This window comes from Mobula birostris, chromosome 17 (genome assembly GCF_030028105.1).
Source record: "Mobula birostris isolate sMobBir1 chromosome 17, sMobBir1.hap1, whole genome shotgun sequence".
Lineage (NCBI taxonomy): Eukaryota > Metazoa > Chordata > Chondrichthyes > Myliobatiformes > Myliobatidae > Mobula > Mobula birostris.
The window spans coordinates 62,602,321-62,626,936 of NC_092386.1; the positions used below are offsets into that span (position 1 = coordinate 62,602,321).

A 24,616-nucleotide genomic window follows, 5' to 3' on the forward strand; every position below is an offset into this window, starting at 1 on the left:
TATCTAAAGTAAAATTGTGTTAAATGAAAATGCCTCACCCAAGTTTTACAAAGCCCGTCCAATTCCTTACACCATCCATGATAAAGTAGCCAGTGAGCAAGATGGCAAGAAGGGTGAAGGAATTCTCTCCAAGTTTGAATGGGCAACACCAGTGGTCCCAATAGCCAAAAAGAATGGGTCTGTCAGGATCTGTGGTGATTTAAGGTCACCATCAACCCAGTACAGAAAGTTGATCAATACCCTCCGTCCAGGATAGAGGATATCTTTGCAAATCTTTCTGGAGGGAAACACTCCAGCAAAGTAGACTTAGCTGAGGTCAACCTACAGACGGAGATGGAAGAAGAGTCCAAAGTGTTTCTCACCATCAATACTCACTAAGAGCTATAATAGGCTTATTTTTGGAGTAGCAACTGCACCCACCCTCTGGCAGAAAGCTATGGGCCCATTGCTGAAAGGCTGTCCAGGCACTCTGCATTACCTGATGACATCACTGCCCACCGGTAAGGATGACAAGCAACACCTCCAAGATCTCAAGACAGTGTTAAAGAGATTATAAGATTATGGGCTTGGAGCAACAAGTGTGAATTCTTTAAACCAAGCATCATTTACTCTGGTCATACCATCGACACACAAGATTTACACAAGTGCGCTGAGAAAATGCAAGCAAGGGTAGAAGCAGTGTGAGGTGGCTTTTGAAAAGGTAAAGGAAACAGTGAAGTCAGACACTGTACTCACATCATGAACCACATCATCAAGTGCAGCCTGCTATGCACTGTTCAATATGCCAACATGTCCAGAAGAAAGGTGCCTAGAGCTGTCAGAACCACTTCCTGCAGTCCCAGAGTTGATCCCTACGACCACCACAGAGGAGCCCCCGGAACTAGCGATTGTTTCATAGCCACAAGTCTCAACTACCAAGCAGAGTAACCCCACCAACCCCCCCTGCCCCCCACCACATCAAGAAAGATGCTATCCCACAAGAGTAAGAAATCCTTCAGAGCAATTAAATCTTTAGGCCTGAATGGGACAATTTAATATTTACTATACTATTCTCTATTGAGTTGGAGTTAACAGTTAAGCAGGGAAGTGTGTTGTGTATTTATCAGTAATATTTGAGTAATACAGGTGTCCCCCGCTTTTCAAAACCTCACTGTTACAAAAGACCTACATTAGTTCTCTGTTTTTCGCTAACAGAAGGTGTTTTCACTGATACAAACAAAGGCAGCGTGCGATAAAAGGCAGTGCGCGCCCCGAGCAGCCACTCCTCCCCTGGATTCAGAACGGCATTCCAGCCGGCACTGCTTAAACATGTGTCTGTGAGCAGCTGTTACAAGATGAGTTCTACGTTATCGGAAAAGCCTAAAGTGTAAGGGTGTTACACTTAGTGTAAAACTAGACATAATTAAGTGTTTCGATCATGGTGAACGAAGCAAGGACAAAGTGAGTTTGGCTTGTGGAAGCTGACGAAGACGATGTTGAAGAGGCTTTGGCATCCCATGACCAAGAACTGATAGATGAAGAGCTGATGCAATTGGAAGAGGAAAGGATAACAATCGAAACCAAACGCAGTAGCCAACAGACCAAAAGTGAGGTCGTCCAGGAACTGAACGTGAAGCAACTGCATGAGATTTTCGCTGCAATGATAAAGTACAACTTTAATTTTGAAAGGGTACGTCGGTTTAGGGCATATTTGCAGGATGGTTTGAGTCCTTACAACGAACTGTATGATCGAAAAATGCGCGAGGCTAAGCAGTCAAGCAAGCCTTCTAGATCAGCCACAGCAGATGACGAACCTTGACCTTCGACATCGAGACAGGCAGAGATAGAAGACAACGACCTGCCTACCCTGATGGAAACAGACGACAGCTCAGTGTCCCACCACCCCAAGCCCCGGGCCATGGACAGATACTGATTCGTGGAGAATGCAGTGGTAGCCGGGAAGCACCCGGCACATCTTTAAGAAAAAAAGCTGAAATAAACAAGCTAATTAATTGCCGATTGCGTCGCCTCTGATCTGGGCCGACATTTATGTGCTGGGCTAATAAATAATTAATTAGCTTGTTTATTTCGGCTTTTTCTTAAAGATGTGCTGGATGCGTCCCGGCTACCGCTGTACCCCTGCATGCTTTGTGGATCAGTATTGGCTCACTGCCCGGAGAGTGGGGGCCACTGCAGCACCCCAACCTCCAACGACTCAGTCTAACACACCACCATCAGTGTGCTCAGCACTGTCTTCCTGATTCCCGTGATACTACACTGAACATACCTTATTCCTACTTTATATAGGCTGTGTATTTTTATGCGTTATTTGGTATGATTTGGCAGCTTCATAGCTTAAAGGTTACTGGAGAGAGTGTTTTTGCCGAGAGCGCTTGCGTGAGATTTTCACTACGGAGAACAGTGCAGGCAATGGTTGTAGGGAAGTATTTCTACTTTATATAGGTTGTGTATTTATCATATCATTCTTGCTTTTATTATATGTTACTGTTATTTAAGGTTTTATGTGTTATTTGGCATGATTTGGTAGGTTAACTTTGGGTCTGCGAACGCTCACAAATTTTTCCCATGTAAATCAATGGTAATTGCTTCTTCGCTTTACGACCTTCCGGCTTACGAACCGTTTCATAGGAACGTTCTACCTTCGGATGGTGGGGGAATCCTGCATTGTAAACATATTGTTTGATTAAACATTCTTAGTTTGATTAAGTAATTAATTTTATCGAATTACAGGTTATATACAGGTTCGTGAATGCGTACGTGTCTCGCTAGAAGAAAAACGAAGAATGTATATGAGTTATCTCCAGGCTCATTGTTTTCATTTCAATTAGATTTTACATTTTGGAGTTACAAAACAAAAAAAAATTATGTTAAAGTTTATTAAATGAGAGGAGCTAGCTTGAAGCAGAAGTTAAACTCAGAATGAAGAAACTATATATTAGCAGTGGTAATATTAGTTATCCAAGCAGTTTCTTTATTACAAACAATTCATTTTCAGGAATGTAATGGTTATTGGCAATTACGACACTTATTGTACACTCCTAATTGCCCTAAATGTTTGTGCTGAGTCACAATCTTGAACTGTTACATTCTTTCTGATAAAGGCACTCACAAGACATTGTCATTTCGAGTTCTAGAAGTTGGACTGATGAAGGATTGTATCCTTAACTCATAATGGCAGGGAATCTGCATGTAGTGATATTTCCTCACACGTACTAATTTTGTCTGTCTTGGTGATGGAGGTTATGGGTTTGGAAGGAACTACTGGAATGGGACACACGGGCAGCTGTAGATGGCACACAGTGTAACCGTGCTGCATTTGTGGTGGTGGGAATGAATATTTAGGGTGGTGGTAGGGGACAAATGCTGATCAAGCAGTGCAACTTGCCCTGGATGTTTTCATCATTTTGAGTGCTGTTGGAGGAAACAAACAAAATGCACCAAGGAACCAGAACAAAGAACAGTATCTGGTCACCTCAACAATTGGGCTTTTGATTAAGTTCCTTTGAGTAGCACACATAAACATTACGACAAGTGAAAAGATTTTTAAGAGTAAGTTATATAAATGATGAAAGAGATCCACTGCAGTGTGTTGGAACTGTAGAATGTTGTGTAATTGTACTTTGCTTTTTTAAAAATAACCATGATTTTTGAAGAACAGTATGTTATTTATGGCTACATTATTATTAAATATATTATTAAACAACACCATGTTTGGCCATTTAGCAAACACCCCATCCATACCACGTAGTGAAGGAGTCAAACAATACCACCATTCTGGTGGTAGGAAGGGTAAAAGATCAGACTTGGGACTCTTCATACTGCTTGGTTACGTAGCAGGTGAAGGTGGGTTGTGAGGAGTGCAGTAGGCAGAGCCTAACCATCCAGACTAACTCCAAGAGGGCCTGAGGACACATGTTTTGGCTTTTTCATCTTATATCTGATCACCAGTACGAACGGCAAGAAAAATCAACAAGTAGGATTAAAAACAGGTAAGCATTTAATTAAACTTCACTTAACTTAAAGATCAAGTGATTTGTTAACAAGATAAAAACAATCTAAGAAGTTGATTAAACGCATAATAAACAAAATTAACCAGGGACAGCACTACAACTAGTTTCCCTGAACAGTAGCTTGTGAGAATAAGAGAATAAGGAGTAAACTTTGGATCACTGGCTGAACTAAGCACTGGTTAGGAAATTTCATGCAAGGTCAAAAGAGAGGTACCCGGCACTTAAAATTAGCCTGTGACCAGTGTCCTCTTCAATTAAAAAGCCAGGACAGTACACATATTACATATATGTGTTCACAATGTATATTTTGTTGGCGATAGAGTAGGCAGGGGTATTGGAACAATTCAAGTAAAAGTGTTCAAAGGAAGAGATTATTGAAGCTGTAGAACAGAGTTGGCAACGGTAAAATATATTTAGGAAAATAGGAAATTAATATCTCCAAATGGAAGAACAAGAACAGAGGGAAAAAAATAAAGTTAGAAGTTAGAAGTTACTGCACTTGAATTTCCAAATCATTTGTTTAAAATTTGGATATAGATAGATAGAAACACTAGGGTTAATCTTAATGCTACTATAAAGATACAACTATATAATGTCCAAACCTGGGAATGAAATGAGAAAGATTTAAGGCTGTTGCCCGCAACTGAAAACAGAAAGGTTGACATTTAATGGCCAAATTGCATGAAGTCCCAGACTACGCATATGTTCACAAACAAGGAAACCTAGGACTTACTAACAGGTTCACGGAGTATGGTATCAGAGTGTAATCATGCAGCGGTACACCCAGGAGACCTCACTGAATGGGGATTAAAGGATATCAGATTAAGGGGCAACAGGAAGGAAGTTCCTTTGCATAATCGCCATTTTGGAATAATATGTTAATTATTTACAAATTATTTAGACGTTATTATTTCAATTTCTTTTTACTGCATCTTTACTACGATCCTCCCAAGTTTCAGCTTTTCTTTCCTTGCTCCCAGTTGGTATACAGGTGTCTCCCGCTTTTTGAACATTCGCTTTACCACACCTCGCTGTTACGAAAGACCTACGTTAGTTACCTGTTTTCGTTAACAGAAGGTGTTTTCACTGTTACGAAAAAAGGCAGCGCGTGCCCCGAGCAGCCAAGCTCCTCCCCTGGAACTGCATTCTAGCCAGCATTGCTTAAACACGTGCCTGTGAGCATCTGTGCTTTATCTCAATTTACTTTGAGCATCCGTTAGCAAGATGGGTTCTAAGGTATCGGAAAAGCCTAAAAGAGCTCGTAAGGGTGTTACACTTAGTGTAAAATTAGACATAATTAAGCGTTTCAATCGTGGTGAATGAAGTAAGGACAGAGTGAGTTTGGCTTGTGGAAGTTGACGAAGATGATATTGAAGAGGTTTTGGCATCCCATGACCAAGAACTGATAGATGAAGAGCTGATGCAATTGGAAGAGGAAAGGACAACAATCGAAACCGAATGCAGTAGCGAACGGACCGAAAGTGAAGTCGTCCAGGAACTGAACGTGAAGCAACTGCGTGAGATTTTCGCTGCAACTGAAAACGCTGCAATGATTGCAGAAAAGTACGACTTTAATCTTGAAGGGATATGTAGGTTTAGGGCGTGTTTGCAGGATGATTTGAGTGCTTACAAAGAACTGTATGATAGAAAAATGCGCAAGGTTAAGCAGTCAAGCATACTGTCATTTTTCAAGCCCTCCACATCAGCCACAGCAGACGACAAACCTCAACCTTCGACATCGAGGCAGGCAGACATACAAGAAGATGACCTGCCTGCCCTGATGGAAACAGACGACGATGAGATGACAAACCAGTGTCCCACCACCCCAACCTCCGACGACTCAACCTAACACACCATCATCAGTGTGCTCTCTGTCTTCCGGGTTCTGGTAAGTGAAATTACACTGTACATACATTATTTCTACTTTATATAGGCTGCGTATTTTATGTGTTATTTGGTATGATTTGGCAGCTTCATAGCTTAAAGGTTACTGGAGAGAGTGTTTCTGCCGAGAGCGCTTGCACCGAGTGTTTCTGCCGAGAGCACTTGTGTGAGATTTTTGCTACGGTGGACAGTGCAGCAATGATTGCAGAAGAGACTTTCTACTTTATATAGGCTGTGTATTAATCATATCATTCCTGCTTTTACTATATGTTACTGTTATTTTAGGTTTTATGTGTTTACACAATGATTTGGTAGGTTATTTTTTGGGTCTGCGAATGCTCACAAATTTTTCCCATATAAGTAAATGGTAATTGCTTCTTTGCTTTACGACATTCCAGCTTACGAACCATTTCATATGAACGCTCTACCTTCGGATGGCGGGGGAAACCTGTACTCTCCAGCATCTTTTTAAAATGCACCCAGGATGAACTTTATGGCCAAAATTAAATCTATTGCTGTTAAAGAAAAACTGTACCTGGATTTCATTGGGCAGCATCTCAAATATCTTCTCAACACTTCTGCATAATATGCCCCAGGTGTGCTGTACTTGGTTGGGCATCTTCATGGCTTCATTTATCCCTTGCAGAATGGAAGTGCAAAGTTCTGGACTTCTCTGCCTGTTTTCTGTTGTGAAGTATTGGACTGCCAGGACTTCAACAAATGTCTGAAGTTTATCCTCTGGCACATGTTTCATCCAAGAAGCAAGAGATGTAAAGAGGTATTTTCTCATTCCCAGCTATAGGAGGAGGAAAGAGCACACACTTTTAAAAATGCAACTTAAATAATGTTGTTACAATAATACTTGCATTGCTTATATTGTAATTCTCTTTTGGAATTCCTCACAGGGATAGCAGTGATATACAGAACACTGTTCCACAAAATATATTTGATTCCACTTGTAGTAATCTGTATATTGTGTATAATTATTAGCTTCCTGATGAGTTTAAGCACCACCCAAATTGTAGGTTTGCTTTGACTATTTAATGTGTCATTGGTAAGACCAATTAAAAGTGTATGAACATTGTGGCTCAGCGGTTTCTGCTCCCATAGCGTTTCTCTCTACATTCATATTTATTTTTTGTATATTTTAGATTATGAGGACACGCAGTCCTCTTTTATTGTCATTTAGTAATGCATGCATTAAGAAATGATACATTATTTCCTCCGGTGTGATATCACAAAACACAGGACACACCAAGACTGAAAAAACTGACAAAACCACATAATTATAACATATAGTTACAACAGTGCAACAATATCATAACTTGATGAAGAAGTCCATGAGCACAGTAATTTCCAACATAATTTCAGAAATTCAATAGTGACAGAAAAGTACTACAGAGAGGAAATAAGCACCCTGGGAATTACATGCAAAACCATCCATGCATCCAGCTGAAATTGGCAATAACGCCCCAGAAATGTGAGGGCATGATTCACTACCACAGACAGGATGCAAACAAACCACGGCCCTTAAAATGGATCTGGAGTTTTTTTTGCTTGAGCTACAGAGTGACAAACATATGTGGACCTGAAGTCCACACCATACAGCAACATCTACACTTCAAATACTTTTAAAATAAAATTAAGATGACTCTTGTTTTATGACATCAAGGTTTAATTGCTGGTGGGTTCATAGAGTGGTCCAAAGAATGAATAGGATTGGTAGTAAAGACCATGTCCACTCAGGTTGCAAGCAGAAACTGTGAAAGCCTGGTCTGATGGTACCAGGCTCCAATCAAAAGGGCTTCAGACAGTGGCCCAGACTTAGATTTTTAAAAAGTTCATAGGGATGCTTTTGAGGACAGAGCAGGAAATTGGAGGTCAAGTTAGGTTTTAGGGACAGTGATCTGGGCAAGTTAGAGTTCAGATTAGAGTTTAAAGACGAGGATGTGGAGGAGTTAAAGAGATTAGAGCTCTGCTTCTTGCTCTAAGTCCAGAAACACAGACTGGTGACAAAGGACATTTGTAGTCCAGGCCTCTGCTCTGCATTCAAAGTCCAGCAACATGGATGGGTGACAACAGATATCCGCAGTCCAGGCCTCCGATCCGCAGCTGAAGTCACTCTGTGCTCAAAGGCCACGAGGACCTGTCATTCGGTATGCCTGGGGCTCAGAGTCCCGTCATCAGTTAGTCCAGGGGTGATATTGAAAAACACACGACAATCATAAGTCTGGAAAATGAAGCCTAAAGGCCTGAGCCTGTAGACTGGCTCTGCAGTTGGATGACTGTCTGTGCGTGTGGGTGTGTGGGATGGAGGAAAGGGCTCGTTTTGCTGCCGTTGTTTTGTTGCTTATGGTCTGCCGAGCACTGTGGGCACATGAGGAATGTGTTGTGCTGGAATGTGAAGCAACACTTGTGAGCTGCCCCAAGCACATCCCTAGGTTAGAAACACCAGTGACAAATTTTATTGTATGTTTCGGTGTACATATGACAAATAAATCTGAATTTGGAGTCTTCTTCTGTTCCTTACACTTTGTTTGATATGCAACACAGATGTACAGGCACGATAAGCAAGAAATGATGTGCTTTCATGGCAAATAGTGTCCAAGCTGGGGGAAGGGGGGGAGTGGGGAGCATGTGGCGGTGTGACTATTCACACGAGTTTTCAGTCTGAAGGTTCTGGCACTTCTGTACCCATCCAAGTACTTTGTTAAAATGTGATTAGGATTTTAGCCTCCATCATCTTTACAGCCAGTGTGTTCCAGGCTGGATTCCGCTTTTGGTCAAAAAGGTTTTCCTCAACTTCCCTATAATACAACCAATTAATGCAAATCCATGCCCTGTCTATTCCTTGATAGTTGTACAGTATATACTTCCAACATCTTTATGACCACTGTTTTCTTTGCTTATGCTTTAAGGGTAAATAAATTGAAATAAATAAAGTTGCAGATTTATTAGAGGAAAATAAAGAGACTAACAATAATCTATACCCACATGAAGGCCATACACTAATGGCGGTGCTATCCACGTTTCTAAAAACATTGCAGCACTTTGGGATGTCTGAGCCTGGGTCACCGCAATTTCAATGCAATATTGCTGGACATCTTCACCTGCAGTCAGGGAGAAAAAGTTGTATAAGGCTGGAGGACTCCAATAGGACCACTATGTGGCGCTGTTTGCTGTAAGATCAATGTGGAAAATAAAGCATCCAATCCCAATTTCCAAATTTGCTTCGTCACATAATTTCAGATGCCAATTACTCATTTTTTTTTGCCAACTTAACAGTGCATGGAGCATACATTGTAAAATACATGGGAACTACCTTACAGAAACCTTGTGTTATAGAACTGTGGCATCTGAAATGACATAACCTAATCATAGACGGGGAGGGGTACGTTGAGGATTTGCATGGTAATTTTATGCCATAATGCAACTATAAAGAAGGGCAGCTTCAACTCACCCCTATACCCATTACAAGAGATTCTGCTTTTTACAACAGGGTCATCATCTGAACATGTGCTACAGCTGGAACTTCCAAGGCATTGGGAAGTTCCACTACCCCCAAACTGCTCATCTGGCAAGCATTGTATCAAAGCCAACAGGCAGACGATCACATCTAATACAGAAACTAACCTTGGATGACCTCAGACTGCTGGACATATTATTGCTTCAGCAGATTTGTTTTCAGAACATAACCGATAACCTCAGTCATTGATCAATTCAGTCTAAATTCCATTGAAAAGCAGAGCATATTTTCATTTTTTATAAAATTTGAAGGAATATTCAAATTTAAAATCTATTACTTTATAAATAAGCATCTAAAAGAAATAAATACATGACCAAAAGTACTAATGTTTTAGAACTGCTCACTAAATTCACCACTTGATAGGTGACCACCCAATTAGAAACGTTCTTTGAAGCATTTTGAAAATTAATTCAGAAATTAAACATTTCAACATCATATGAAACTCTTTCTAATATCTTCATCATAACCCTCCATCACCAACATGACAACTCCTTCAAATTTCTCACTGCTTTCAGTATTAGTAGTCATCTAGAAGGCATCTCTCCACTTCACAGCGTTAAAACAGTTGAAAGGGAGAGCTTCATTGTTTTAACATCTTAAAAGTGCAGGAAGGAAAAAATATATTATATTACAAAAGAATAAATATTTCCAACATCTTAAAATCAATCTTGCTCTCTTTTATAGCTTACCGAAATTCAATCTCTTAAGTGGAGTCAGAATTGAAGCCCAATTCACAGGTGGATATTGATAACTGTTCCCACATCCAGCAATAGGTGCCAACAAAACCTTCACTACCTGGGGAGGAATTGACTCGGGACCTGAAAATGACAAAACTAGATATGAGAAAAGTTTGTTTCGGTAGTGTGTAATGATGTGTATTATGAATGTTTCATGTTTAATTTTGTACAGCAGATCATGGATTGGTATCTGGTACACGATACCATTACTAAATAAATAGCAAAAGAAATCTAATAATGGATCAGTGCAAGTTAGTCACATTTTCACGGGAATAAAGTGTGTATCATTCTACTATCACTTTCAACCTACACTATGAATGTAACACATCAACGACTAAGTGCACTGAAGGGGCCTTGGATAATGTGTTTGAACTATTTTACACATTTATTTCAAAGCAGTGGGTGAATTTCAGAGGTTCAATCACTATTATATTATGTGATAACTGCATTCTGCAACAACTTAGTTACTCAACAATCATTCCCAAATATCCAAATTAAGGCATCTTAAGCTAATCATTCAATTTGTATTCAGTCCCAGATGATGTACAGTATCCATTCAGGGGCAGATGCCAGTGACTCTTTCTTGTTGAAACCTATATATAGGTCTCCATCCAGATGATTAGACTCTTGAAAACATCTGATTTACAGGGCTCATTCATTATCTCAGGAAAGCCTAAGGGAACAATTTGATTTATCCAAATTAATCTTGCCACCTCAGAAGTACCATAAAAGACTCTGCATGCACAGTATGTCTTGGAAAAATTCTACTGACCTACAGAAAAGACTGTTGTTTACAACACTGAGTTAGGGTTTTTTTTAAACTACGCTTTTGGATTTGTATTTTTTGCCGGCCAAAGCCATTGTTGTGGACTGGGAATGTTGGCACCATCCTCAGTGTCAATGTATGACAGTGATCAAAAGGCGCGTTAATAACGATGCCATTTGGTTCTGTCATATCCACAGCCAGTACTAACTTCTCATAACATTCTCATCTCAAGATCAGCATCCCAGCTGTGCTGGTGAATGGAGCTGTTCAAAGAAGTCGGCAAGCTGCCCAATAACCCATATCAGATGTGCAGCTGTGGGTCTCTCCATGGGAGTGAAATGAGTATAATAACTGACGTATCCTACAGATACTTGTGGCTTTACTTAGCAAGTTAAACAGATGTGGGAGCATCTTGTACCATGATCAACCCCCAGGCTTTCGATCACAAGGAGCAAAACAATACCTTTTTTTTTGTAGGTAACAGACTATGCAAGTGTAAGGCCTCAGCCTACAGACATTCCAATTGGGAGATTTCTCTGTTGGGTTAGAGCATCAAGGTGAATCACAAAAAGTGGATTCATCTAAAGTTCAAAGCAAACTTTATTATCAAAGTTCATATATGTCGCAATATACAACCCTGAGATTCATTTCCTGCGGGCATAGTCAGCAAATCAGTAGAATAATAACTATAACAGGATCAATGAAAGATCAACCAGAGTGCAGAAGACAACAAACTGTGCAAATGCAAATATAAATAAATAGCAAGGACATGAGATAATGAGATAAAGAGTCCTTAAAGTGAGATCATTGGTGTGGGGTAACTGTTCTTGAACCTAGTAGTGCGAGTCCTGAGGCTCTTGTACCTTCTGCCCGATGGCAGCAGCCAGAAAAAGAACACAGCCTGGGTTATGGGGATCTCTGATGATAGGTGATGATCCACTATCATTTGTCCAATGAAAGAACTACTGTAGCACAGAACAATATCTTCAGTTCAGGATTTTAGATCCCATAATTCTACCTGGAAAGTTATACCAGGCATCATTTAAGATGATTGGTCTTGCACCTCCACCAATGCAGGGCTCCTGCAAAATTGAAGTGGAGTATGAAGCTTCATTACTCCAACCGTTCACAGTTATGCTCTGTGTGGATAAATACTTCCTAATATAAGTTTTCAACTTAGGCTGCCCAAAATGTTACCCTTTGCCCTGTTGATTTGAAATTAATGCTTAATGGTTATGCATCCTACTTTAATTAATAGGCAAGCCTGATAAAAACCTCTCCCTCAACTGTCTTTTTTAAAGCTAACCTCTATTCACAGCCTTATTCCCCAAAGCTGTAGGTGGTTCTTCTCTGAAACACAACCACAGCTTGAATGCTTCTTTTTTTTTTTATTTTGGAAAAGTTTCATTTAATTGTTGTATTATTGCAATTATGAAAAGTACAGCATATTTCTAGCTTCAGCACAGGGGACCCCTCGGTTAATGGTAGGGGTTCATGGTATAAAGAAGATTGGGAACACCTGCTTTAGCAGAATCTCCACTATTATTACTGTACCGTTTTTACAAGGAACTTTCACATTCAATTAATCTGATGAATGCATGTATTAATAACTACTAATAGCATAAATAGATTTAGAGTCAGTAAATTATGAATGCAGTTTCTAGCGGTCTAAAAATCTGTCAGTTTTTCATGAGTTCATAAATTGACAAAGAACTATATCCTGACGATAACGCTGCCGAAGTAAATCTACCCAAAAGGTCAACTCATCACTTCCCTCAGCAGACTGAAGATCTTTAATGTCATTTCCATAACACAAGAGAAAAAGAGAACAAAATAATTGTTGCTCTGGATCTAATGTGGCATAAAAACACAGCAAGATAAAGAACATAATAATAAAAAAACATAATATAAATACTTAAGATAGTGTGTATGCATATGTGTACGTATATATATACACACACACACACACACAGATTGTATGTCCAAGCTGCCTGATGTTTTTCCTTTTAACAGCCATTATTTTTCCAGATTAAAATGATCTCAACTGCCAACATTTTGGCCCCAAGAATCTAAAAGATAAAGCTACATAAGATAATAATGAACAATTGAATCTTCTTGAGAAGACACCTCATTTGCTTTTGATCCTACAGCGCATATATTATGAATGTTTTAATCACACTTTAAATGTTCCATTACACAATGTAGGTAATGATCAATTAAAAGCCAAATGGATAAAATAGAATTGACTTTACTAGTGCTAAAAACTTTTCTTGTGTTCTAGATTTGTTTGTATTGGGGTTTTTGATAGAGAAATTGAGCATGATCCATTTACATTCATACTCTATATTGGCTTGAACATTCCCTTAAAACAAAACTGTTCATGTCCTATATAAGGAACTATATTATAGCGATATATCCAAGATGGTCCTTGACTGTGCAGACAGATTCATACTAGAGTGCCATTTTGAATATTGTGAAACCAACTGTTAACATTAATGCTTCCACTGGGGAAAACCTCAGCTCAGTGATTGTAGTCACAATCCTCATGTAAAATAATGAATGTAACTCAGTAAGAGTTCTAGCAATGATCTTTAGAAATCAGAATCAGAATCAGGTTTATTATCACCGGCATGTGACGTGAAATTTGTTAACTTAGCAGCAGCAGTTCAATGCAATCTAGCAGAGAAAAAAAAAGTAATAATAATAAACAAGTAAATCAATTACATATATTGAATAGATTTTTTAAAACATGCAAAAACAGAAATACTGTATATTAAAAAAAAAGTGAGGTAGTGTCAAAGGGTTCAATGTCCATTTAGGAATCGGATGGCAGAGGGGAAGAAACTGTTCTTGAATCACTCAGTGTGTGCCTTCAGGCTTCTGTACCTCCTCCCTGATGGTAACAGTGAGAAAAGGGCATGTCCTGGGTGCTGGAGGTCCTTAATAATGGACGCTGCCTTTCTGAGACACTGCTCCCTAAAGATGTCCTGGGTACTTTGAGATTTTTTTTTACTTCAGATGCTGTAGAAACTCAGCCCAAAACTCAGTGCTACTCCTTCCCATAAATAACCAAGAAAAATACTATTAAGCAAACTTTATAAAAGAAAAATAATGCTGATGGGAAATGAATATTTTCCATGAAATACCTTTTTTTCCTGCTTCAATAATATAATCAGTTGCATTTCTGAGGACACTCTTCTCTGGCAAATACCGAAAATCTGGAGGAACTATAAAAGCAATTGATATTATTAGATCATGAGCCTCCACAGACAAAGACCCCTGATGGCCCTGGTCAACATGTCATTTACAGGCTGCAAATCGTGTGAAATGCCACTCAGGCTAAGTGAGTTATACATAGCGCTTGCTAACCGACCAACAAAGCAATTAAAGAAAAAAAATAAAGTGACTGAGATGTGCATCAAAACTGTTGGGCAGAACACAGCACTTACACAGAGCTGACAGACTGCCTTCTTTTTTAAACACAGTTGTAAGTAGATGACAGATAGATGGTTAAAAAATACATCGGTAACATCTCAAAGTTGATGTTAGCTGACAAGCAAAACCCTGCTGTCATATTCATTTTGCTGGATTGCTTTCCAAACACTGTCAGAATGTATGACTCCATCTCCTGGCAACCGGCTAAGTAGTCTCAGCATCCTGGTAGCTTAATCATTTGAAAAATGTGGCGTCTATGGACGCACAGCGTGTATGTTGTACTGCAAGTCACAGTCAAAGAGAGGCTAAGTGGGTGGGGGTTGGGGGGGTAGAGTGGGGGAAGATGTGATCATTTTCACTCTTAAAAACTCAATCAAATAGAAGTATTTTAAATGATTTTAGAAATTGTTAAAGCTTTCTTTACAAAAGGAGCATAGCTGTCAAATAGCCATTAGAACTCATGTCAGAACTTAGTGCGATGATATTCTTTGCCATTAGTCAGCAAAGATCTCCAAATGAAAGGAAACAATCAAAATTTCTGCTATTGCTGATGCCATGTCAGATTGGTTTCCAAAGTAGGGACTGGCAAAGCTGGATGTTGTTATATATTCTTGCCTCAAAGCTATCCTAACTTCTGACAAGGTAAAAGCAGCCTCCCACATATATCTAACAGCGGCACGCTGATGTTACTCCAGTGATTTGAGTTTGACTCTGACCTTGGTTGTCCTCTATGTGGAGTTTGTCTATTCTCCTTGTAACTGTGCGCATGTTCCAGCTTCCTCCCAAATCCCAAATGTTGTGCCGGTAGAGGGAGAAGTGGAGAGAGAGTCTGTCATCGTGCCTGATGCCGGCCCCCTAGGCCTGAGACAACGGAGTAGTAGTAGTGTGCAGGTTGGTTAACTGGCCACTGTAGTTTGCTCTTGTGATTGGCAGATGGTAGAAGAAACCAGGATGTGGGGGCAGGGTGAGTGTGAGGTTCCTGATCATATAAGAGAGGCAGCTATAGGGAAATAAATGGGGGTTCTGGGAGTGACAGGATTGCTCAGAGAGATAGAATAAACTTTTTTGCCAAATGGCCTCTTCTCATTTGCAAGATGCTACCAAAATATCAGTATATTCTCCTTTAACATATTTTGTCTTACCTTAGAGTTTCTATTCTGATGATGTTTAAGAAACAAAAGCTCACAACACAGATCAAAAATTGCTGCCTTCTCAGTATTTCACAAATCACAGGAAAATTACTAACCTGATGTCCGACTTTGACAAGATGACATATTGGTCAAATGAAGATGACCTAAAACATAGGCAGCATTGGATTGCAGTCCAATTACTCCTGAAAAACTAATAATCTATGGTAAGACAGAACATTAACAGATAAGTAAAATAGCACACAAAATATGTCATCATTGAATTAAGTATAATACATTTCAGTAGAATTTCAAAAAGTTTTTCTTCACACTATGCATAAATATATACTCTTTAAATTCCTTGTCCTCTTCAATTTCCTGTTCTAGTATCTCAAAATGTGGACAACTTAAAAAACAAAAAAAAAAATTGAGAAAAATGTGCTTGAATTAGTACCTGGTTGGCCTCAAGAATAATCATAGAAAAGGCATTCTAGCTTTCAGCTATAAAGCACGAAATAATGCAAGAGGCAATTCATCCACAGTCGAGACAGCCCTAGTCCAGTTACCACACAAAGGCACTTAACAATATACTCCACTGTCACGTAGCATAAGGAAATGACTCAAGTCAGTGTCATAGGTGTCTAATGAATGAACGCTGATCAGAAAAGGACCCAAAATTCAACAACCTCACTAGTTTATAACAAACATAAGGCCTATGAATGTATTATTAGATTAATTTTGGTTAAATTGTTGAATTATCAATATTCAAATTGATTTCTCTCCAGTTTTGGTGCTTTAAATTATTCTTACATCAACATATAGAATTAATTGATTGAATATCAAATCTGAAGCAGAATTGGTAGAGGTTGTAGGGTGTTGCTTGCATTTCAGAAACCAGGAGAATGGCTTTTCCTGGCTACTACTAGGCAAGTTAAGACACAGCTGCCTGCTGAACGAGGATCCCTTTGGCAACAAGCCACCGTCAGAGCCAAGGGAACAGAGCAGGTGGAAGGGAGAGAGACTTTAAAAGCATATGGTGGCAGTGATCCGAAGGCTTGGACAAAGAGATGAAAGGTGGTGGTGGGGATCACTGAGCAGACATGAAACCACTCAGCAAGATTTAGCTGGGACATGGCCAGGTGATCACCTTTAAACCTCAGCAGCTCTATCCTTTCTTTAACAAAGAGGTTCAGAAAAGAACTGTCCAGGATTAAACTAAAAATGCCTATTTACCTTAAAATATTAAATTAAAGGCATCCATTAGTCTTGCGAGACCATGGATCTGCACCTGGAAAGTCTTCACTCTCCAGGGCGCAGGTCTGGGCAAGGCTGTATGGAAGACCAGCAGTTGCCCATGCTGCAAGTCTCCCCTCTCCACAACACCAATGTTGTCCAAGGGAAGGGCATTAGGACCCATACAGCTTGGCACCAGCGTCGCCGCAGAGCAATGCGTGATTAAGTGCCTTGCTCATGGAGGCAACACGTTGCCTCGGCTGGGACTCGAACTCATGACCTTCAGGTCACTAGTCCAATGCCTCAACCACTTGGCCACATGCCCACAAATATACAAGGATCCCACAAGCCTCCTGCAAGAAAGTTGGTTCCTTGCCTCCAAAGAAACTAGAAGTGAATTGGTGCTCAATTTAAAATTTTTATATATTTCACAAGATTTAAACCCACTAGTACTTGGGGATTAAAATTTCTAATATTTTCCCATATTTTAAAACTGCTACTTTATTTCTTTCTTGGTTAAATTAACTGTATGTCCAAGGGCCACACCCAAATACAGGCATTATAATGACTTTGGGAATTATTAAGAATGCTGCAATGACAAGGTGAGATAAATTATGAAATATAATTTAATATAATCAGGATAAAAATTGTTAATCCAATAAAACAAAGAACACTGGAAATATGGAAAATATATATTAATACATACAAAGTGTTGGAGGAATACAGCAGGTCAGGCAGCATCTATAGAGGAAAATAAACAGTCGATGTTTTGGACCAACAGCTTTCATCAGGACCTTACCTCCTTAGATGTATGCCTGACCTGCTGAGTTCCCACAGCAGTTTATACGTCTTAATCCAGTCTCTTTTGTGTCTCAAATATAGAAATATACAGAATTGTTCAATATAGCCTTCTCCCTCAATGTCGCAAAAACAAAGGAGCTGGTTGTGGATTACAGGGGGAGCGGAGACGGGCTAACCCCTATTGACATCAATGGATCTGGGATTGAGAGGGTAAACAGCTTCAAGCTCCTTGGCATCCACATCACCGAGGGCCTCACGTGGACTGCACACACCAGCTGTGTGGCGAAAAAGGTACAACATCACCTCTGTCACCTCAGACGGTTGAGGAAGTTTGGCATAGGCCCTCAAATTCTAATAACTTTCTACAGGGGCACAACTGAGAGCAGCCTGACTGGCTGCATCACTGCCTGGTATGGGAACTGTACCTCCCTTGATTGCAGGACTCTGCAGAGAGTGGTACGGACAGTCCAGCACATCTGTAGTTGTGAACTTCCCACTATTCAGGACACTTACAAGGACAGATGTGTAAAAAGGGCCTGTAAGATCATTGGGGACCCAAGCCATCCCAACCACAATCTATTCCAGCTACTACCATCCGGGAAGTGGTACCGCAGCATAAAAGGACAGCTTCTTCCACCAGGCCATCAGACTGATGAACTCATGCTGACTTGAGTGTACTCTGTATTACATTGACTGTTCTATTTATTATAAATTACTATGATTGCACATTTCGATGGAGAGGTAAAAATTTTTACTCACGTATGTGAAGGATGTAAAAAATAAAGTCAATTCAATTCAAATCAAATTCACACAAGTGTCTAACATAAGCACTTGGAAACGATGCCAAAAGAATCAAAATGGCAGGAGGAAAAAAAAAAGAAGATTGGCAGGGGAACTTGGGCAAAACAGTGTAGAAGTTGCAAACTGTAGAGGAACATGAGGACCTGCCAGCAAGTCAATATAGGTATGTTCTCCACAGTGAGACAGCAGAACAGGATGGAAAAAAATACAGCACCTTAAGAACTCTGAAGGGTTTCCAATCCGAAACATTAACTTGCATATGCAGCCTGAACTGCTGAATATTTCCAGCAGTTTCTAGTTTGTTTTAGATTCTCAGCCTCTGCATTTTCTTCTAGTTGTCAGAAGACTGGAGTTTGTTTAAAATGCTTTTTTTTAAAAAGAGCTATTGATGTTCATGGCAATAACTAATCGGCTCACCTAATGTACAGTGGATGATGTGGGGAAAGGGAGTCTAAAGCCATATGGCATTCTGATTTAATGATTGTTCATTGCCCTCACGCTCCTACTGCTGATTGCTTCAATGAGTGTTATTAAATTTTTATATTAGCAAACTCCGTAAACATTACCTGTGTCACTGCTTTGATAACTTCATTCATCTTTGATTGAAAGTGGGATGACTGGATCACATCTGACTTCAGCTGCGTATGGAAGAGTCAAAACAGATTAGGCAGCAATAGATTAGATTAACTGGTACTTGCAGGAGCTTGACAAATTCTCACCTGCACTTCTGTTTCAGAAACTAGATTTTTATGCACTTCAATGTTCTACATAAAGATCAATTTTTTTTCCCATTTTTTAGTTGAAAATAAACTGGGATAGGAAGAAATAAGGATATGGATCAATCTGAAAATAAGGACAACAGAGATCACAGATGAACTAGAATGAGAGTCAGGGTACCAGAAGCTGAGTTTTGGATGAATATCATTTTATGAGGAGTCAGCAAGGAGAATTACCAAATCACTCATACTAAAGGCAGCGTAGGACATGGTTTCTTTCAGAAGTAAATCTACCTATCAAATACTCTGTCTATTCTGATCCAACTCCTCTCCAATAACCTACATTAGTAGTGTAAACACGTTGTCAAATATGGGGTGGCAAGCAATACTCCACCATATAAAAGAGTACCACAGACTGAACTTCACTCTAAGTTTCATCATCTTCTCTTACCATCCTATCATTTGACTGATTGAACATAATTTTATCCTTTAAAATCAAAGTGATTAACATGATCCTAAGTTACCTGTTCCCAACTATCTTTGGTTGCTTATTGATTTCAACAGGAGTGCCAAAAACATACAGTCACTGTCTGGGGACCTAAACTGCCTCACAAGTGGCTGAAGAGATCTGCATTCACATAAAACTAATCTAGTTTTTACACGTGGCTCATTATTACACCAAAATCATTGCTAATGTGAGTGGCAAACAGCATCACACTAAATTACTGGTGAACATTTTTTCAGTTCTGCCTTATACTTGTGCAACTTATCCTAATCTGAAAAGCAGTGATTCTCACACAGTTCAAACAGTGCAGTTTGTGCATGTCCACTCCACCAATTTTTGTTTCAGAGATAATTGACTGCTTTTTAACACACTTCAATAATTCAGATTTTCATCAATACTCTGAGAAACTCCATCCAGTAAAATAACAGTCTTCAAATGATGCCATCTTAAGCCTTGTAGACAATAAAATATTAGAATGTAACAACCGCTATTCCAGTGGTCCCCAGCCTCCGGGCCGCGAAGCATGCAGGGGTGCAGCGATAGCCAGGATGCACCCAGCACATCTTTAAGAAAAAAGCCGAAATAAACAAGCCAATTAATTAGGTGCCACCCGGCACGTAAATGTCGGCCCAGATCAGAGGTGTTGCCGATTTCACTTGCTCTATGCAATCAGCATGTAGCTCTTCTGGTAATGCAGATATTATACATCTCATCCTAGTTACACATCCTTCTGACATGCATTTACCACCCTCTTTGAGCAGGCACCACCATCACAATTGCGTCATTCAATATCTTCTAGTCTCCACTCCGTCACAAAATTTTCCTGTTGTTTTCCCTGACCTCTCTTTTCTTCACAATTTGCTTCATTTCTATCTTTTCCCAGTTCTGATAAAAAGTTATTGACATGAAACACTAGAAACAAAGCAACTGCAGATACTTGAAACTTGACCCAAAGTGTCAGGAATTCCGCACCCTCCGCCCCCCTCCACAGATACTACTTGATCCACTGAGTTCCTCCAGTAGATTGTTTGTTGACTTGAAACATTAAATTTGTTCCCCTAACCATAGCTGCTGCCTTACCTTCTGAACATTTCCAGTATCTAGTTTTTAGTGCTCAATTATTCAATAGTCTCTGAACACTTGATCAGACTTCAGTTTGTAGAGGGGAGTAAAGAGTGATGCCACGTGTATTAATCCGGCACACAAAGGTTAGGCAGCAGTGATTAATTAGATGCAATGTTCAACTGGCGCTACAGTTGCAAAATTTCAGTGAATTTTGTGAATTTGGTGGCCTAAAATTAAACAGCAGGCCTTGAATAAGAGGAGGAAGCCAGCTCCATAGTTACCCAAAGGGCCAGCACCTATGGTTGCAATTATTAGGGAGACAAATCCGCAAAACCAAACTAAAATCAGTCCAGGTGGTTCTAAAGTTGCATATCTCAGCTTTAAACCTTTCTTCTTTGTAAATGTAACACTTGAACAATGATAACCCCTGCAACCGATGCCCTCTTTGGATCTCACTGGCGTCGTAGAGTCATGTGATACATCTCTAGCACTCATCTATTAGCAGCCCCACGATTTAAAGTGAAGATTCCCAGTGAAGAACTCTGACCAGGAAATATTGAACATGACAGTTGTCTGATGTGACTTTGCTACTAATGATTGCTATACATACAGAAGACTGAAGACTTACATCTCCAAAGTGCATGAGATAATTGAAACAGATTTTTATGTGCTGCTGCTTTAACGCAAGAACTTCTAGGGCAGTTTCCCATCACACCGAGCTTTAATCCTACAGTCAAGCTCCAGAGATCCTGAACATTCTGCTTACTGACACACAGCAAGAGCCAACCCAAACATTCCCTCCAGCCACACCGAAGACAACCCTATTTGAACTTTATGGTTATTTCACATTACAGTCAGCTAAATAACTGAACTGGCCTACAATGTCCAGTGTACCCTAACTGGAGCTAAACTGCAGGACAGTACAATCAATCTTCACCAGAGGAATTGGAAATCCCTAGAGTTTTAAATGGTTCCAGGTTATCAGCTAAGAGTGGGGGGGGTGGGCAGGAGGTCAGAAGAGTCTTGAGGAAACATCAGTATTGGAGTTTGATCTTGAATGGGATAGGAATAGAACCAAGGTGCTGGCACAGTGACTGACCACTGAGTGACAGATGGTGGCAAGTCAGGAGTAGGGGAGTCAGAGTCTCAGCTAGAGGGAATTTGTATGTATGGGCGATCAAGGGTAGACATTAATGCAGTGGTGTGGTACTTATCTAATTACCAGTTAGATATCCAACTACAGCACTGAAATGATTGTGCCTAGCCTCAACAAAGTTCAGTCCCACAATGTTCGAGAAGCAGCAAGTGTAGAAACTTACATCATTCCAAGACACTCACACACGGAAATCATGTCAGGGCTACAAGACAGACACATGACAAGAAATGTCCAGTTATATTCTAGGGCAATACAAAGTGACACAGAAATAATGTAATTGAATTTCTAAGCTCCTCTACTGAATTATTTTGTTTTCTAGTCCACTAATTCCAAAATTTTAAAGCATAAGTAAATTCATTTCAAGCAAAAGATCTACCTGTATCACAGAACTTTCAGATCCCACCAGTGCAACAAGCCCATTTATTGCAGCTAATCGATGCATCGTTGGGCAACCCTTTAAATGAAGAATAGGAGAAATGAAAAGAATTAGACACAGTTACTATTAACATACTATGAACAGTGAACGCAATAGAGTCTGCAGAAAAAAATGTTGTTTTTGGAATATCATCTGTAAATAATGTACTAACTGCAAGACATCTGAAGTTTCAATTCAGTTAAGACATAATGATATCAAAATAGTAACATTAGGTAACTTGTTCATCTACTAACCCAGAGAAAATACCTGGGTTATACTTAGGAAATTTAACTAATTATTGGAGGTCAGGATAAAATGCTACAATTATTGGCGAGTCTGAATTATTGAAAAATTTTAGTAGGTTCAAATATAAAATAATGTACTTATACAGACACCTATTGAATGCATTGTTGTCATTAGTTAGTAGTTCTGGAAATCCATTGTATATTATAGATGATAGAACAGCAAAGATACTTACGTTAAAAATGTGTACACTATCCTACAAATACTCTCTGTTAAGCATTACAAGTGATACCTTTCTATAATAATATTGATACAAGTAATCATTAAGAAACCTTGTGCCAGTTAATTCAATCATAAACAACAGAAAATTTGCAGATGCTGGAACTCAGCAGGCCAGGCAGCATCTATGGAAAAGAGTACAGACGATGTTTTGGACTGAAACCCTTTGGCAGGACTGAAAAAAAAGATGAGTAGAGTTAAAAGGTGGGGTGGGGGGGGGGAGGGAAGAGAAACACAAGGTGATAGGTGAAAGTGGGAGGGGAGGGGGAGGGATGAAGTAAAGAGCTGGGAAGCTGATTGGTGAAAGAGATACAGGGCTGGAGAAGAGTGAGTCTGATAGGAGAGGCCAGATTCCCCCTTCTCCAGCTCTGTATCACTTTCACCAATCAACTTCCTAGCTCTTTAGTTCACCCCTCTGCTTCCTGGTTTCACCTATCACCTTGTGTTTCTCCCTCCCCACCCCTACATTTTAACTCGAGTTGTCACCTTTTTTGTTCAGTCCTGCTGAAAGTGCTCGACCCAAAATGTGAACTGAACTCACTTCCATATATGCTCCCTGACCTGCTGAGTTCCTCCAACATTTTGTGTGCGTTGCCAGTTAATTCACTTTAACTTTATTACCTTGGTCATGCCTATTGTATTATTAATCCATTAAATTTATTTCGAACTGTCGTAATGTGCTCAGATGCTCAATGGCTATAAGATTGTTTCAAGTTGGTGGACTAGGCCATGTTCAAGGACTCAGAGAATCTGAATGAATACAAGACAGTGGTCACAGACCTTACATAAAAAAAGTCGTAGGTGAGTGTGTCCCCAGAAAATCATTCCATCTTCCCTGACCTGAAGCCCTGTGTAAACTATGAGATCCACAATCTGCTGAGGGCTAGATCAGTAGCATTTAGGTTTGACGACCAAGATACAAGAGGTCCAGGTACAATCTCTGGAGAGACATCTCATGAGGGAAGTGGCAATATAGGACTAAAATTGAACCACGAAAGGATGTTCGACAGCTCTGGGGGCACTTGAATTCTGTTAGCTCTTACAAAGTGTGTTCAATGCCTTCTATGCTCAATTTGACCATCAAAATATGAAGGAACCTTCATAAACTCCCACAGCCCCTGATGACCCTGTGATTTCAATCTCTGAGGCCGACATCAGAACATCTTTCAGGAGGATGAACCCATAGAAAGCGTCTGGCCCAGACAGAGTACCTGGCCAAGTACTAAAAACCTCTGCTGATCAGCTGGCTGGAATTTATCTTTAACCTCTCACTTCAGCAGTCTGAGGCAGGCTTCAACTGTACCAATGCCCAAAAAGAACGTGATAACCTCCCTCAAAGATTATCGTCCAGCAGCACTTACATCCACTGTGATGAAGTGCTTTGAGAAGTTGGTAATGAAATGTACAAACTCCTGCCTGAGAAGCAACTTGAATCCACTTCAGTTTGTCTACCAGCACGTCAGGTCCACAGCAAATGTCATTTCACTGGCTCTTCACTCAACCCGAGATCATCTGAACAGCAAAGATGCGTACATCAAGATGCCCTTCATCAATTACAACTTGGCATTCAATACTATCATCCACTCAAAACTAATCAAGAAGCTTCAAGACCTTGGCCTCAATGCCTCCTTGTTCAATTGGATCCTCAATTTCCTCACTTAGACACCACTCAGTTCAACAATATCTCCTCCACAATCGCCATTAGCACAGGGTACCACTGGGCTGTGTGCTTTAGCCCCACTCTACGCTTATGACTGTGAGACCTAAGCACAGCTCCAATGTCATATTTAAGTTTGCTCACGACACCACTGTCATAGACCAAATCAAAAGTGGTAATGAATCTGCATGAAGGAGGGAGATTGTTTCTCATTATCTCAAGTTCTTGACATAATTATCTTTTATCGTTGTTCTCCATTT

General features: G+C 39.9%; 1 protein-coding gene across 6 annotated transcripts in view; it reads right to left on the reverse strand.

Moving 5' to 3' along the window:
- focad (focadhesin) overlaps nt 1-24,616 on the reverse strand; it is a 245,615-nt gene that overhangs the window by 16,398 nt on the left and 204,601 nt on the right. For all 6 annotated transcript variants that reach the window (XM_072281789.1, XM_072281784.1, XM_072281787.1 and 3 more), the window contains 7 exons: nt 22,139-22,216; nt 18,887-18,958; nt 15,605-15,707; nt 14,070-14,150; nt 10,110-10,238; nt 8,889-9,004; nt 6,430-6,690 (listed from right to left, as the gene is read on the reverse strand). In XM_072281789.1, coding sequence (XP_072137890.1) covers nt 6,430-6,690; nt 8,889-9,004; nt 10,110-10,238; nt 14,070-14,150; nt 15,605-15,707; nt 18,887-18,958; nt 22,139-22,216 — 840 coding nt within the window. The remainder of the gene's footprint in view (nt 1-6,429; nt 6,691-8,888; nt 9,005-10,109; nt 10,239-14,069; nt 14,151-15,604; nt 15,708-18,886; nt 18,959-22,138; nt 22,217-24,616) is intronic.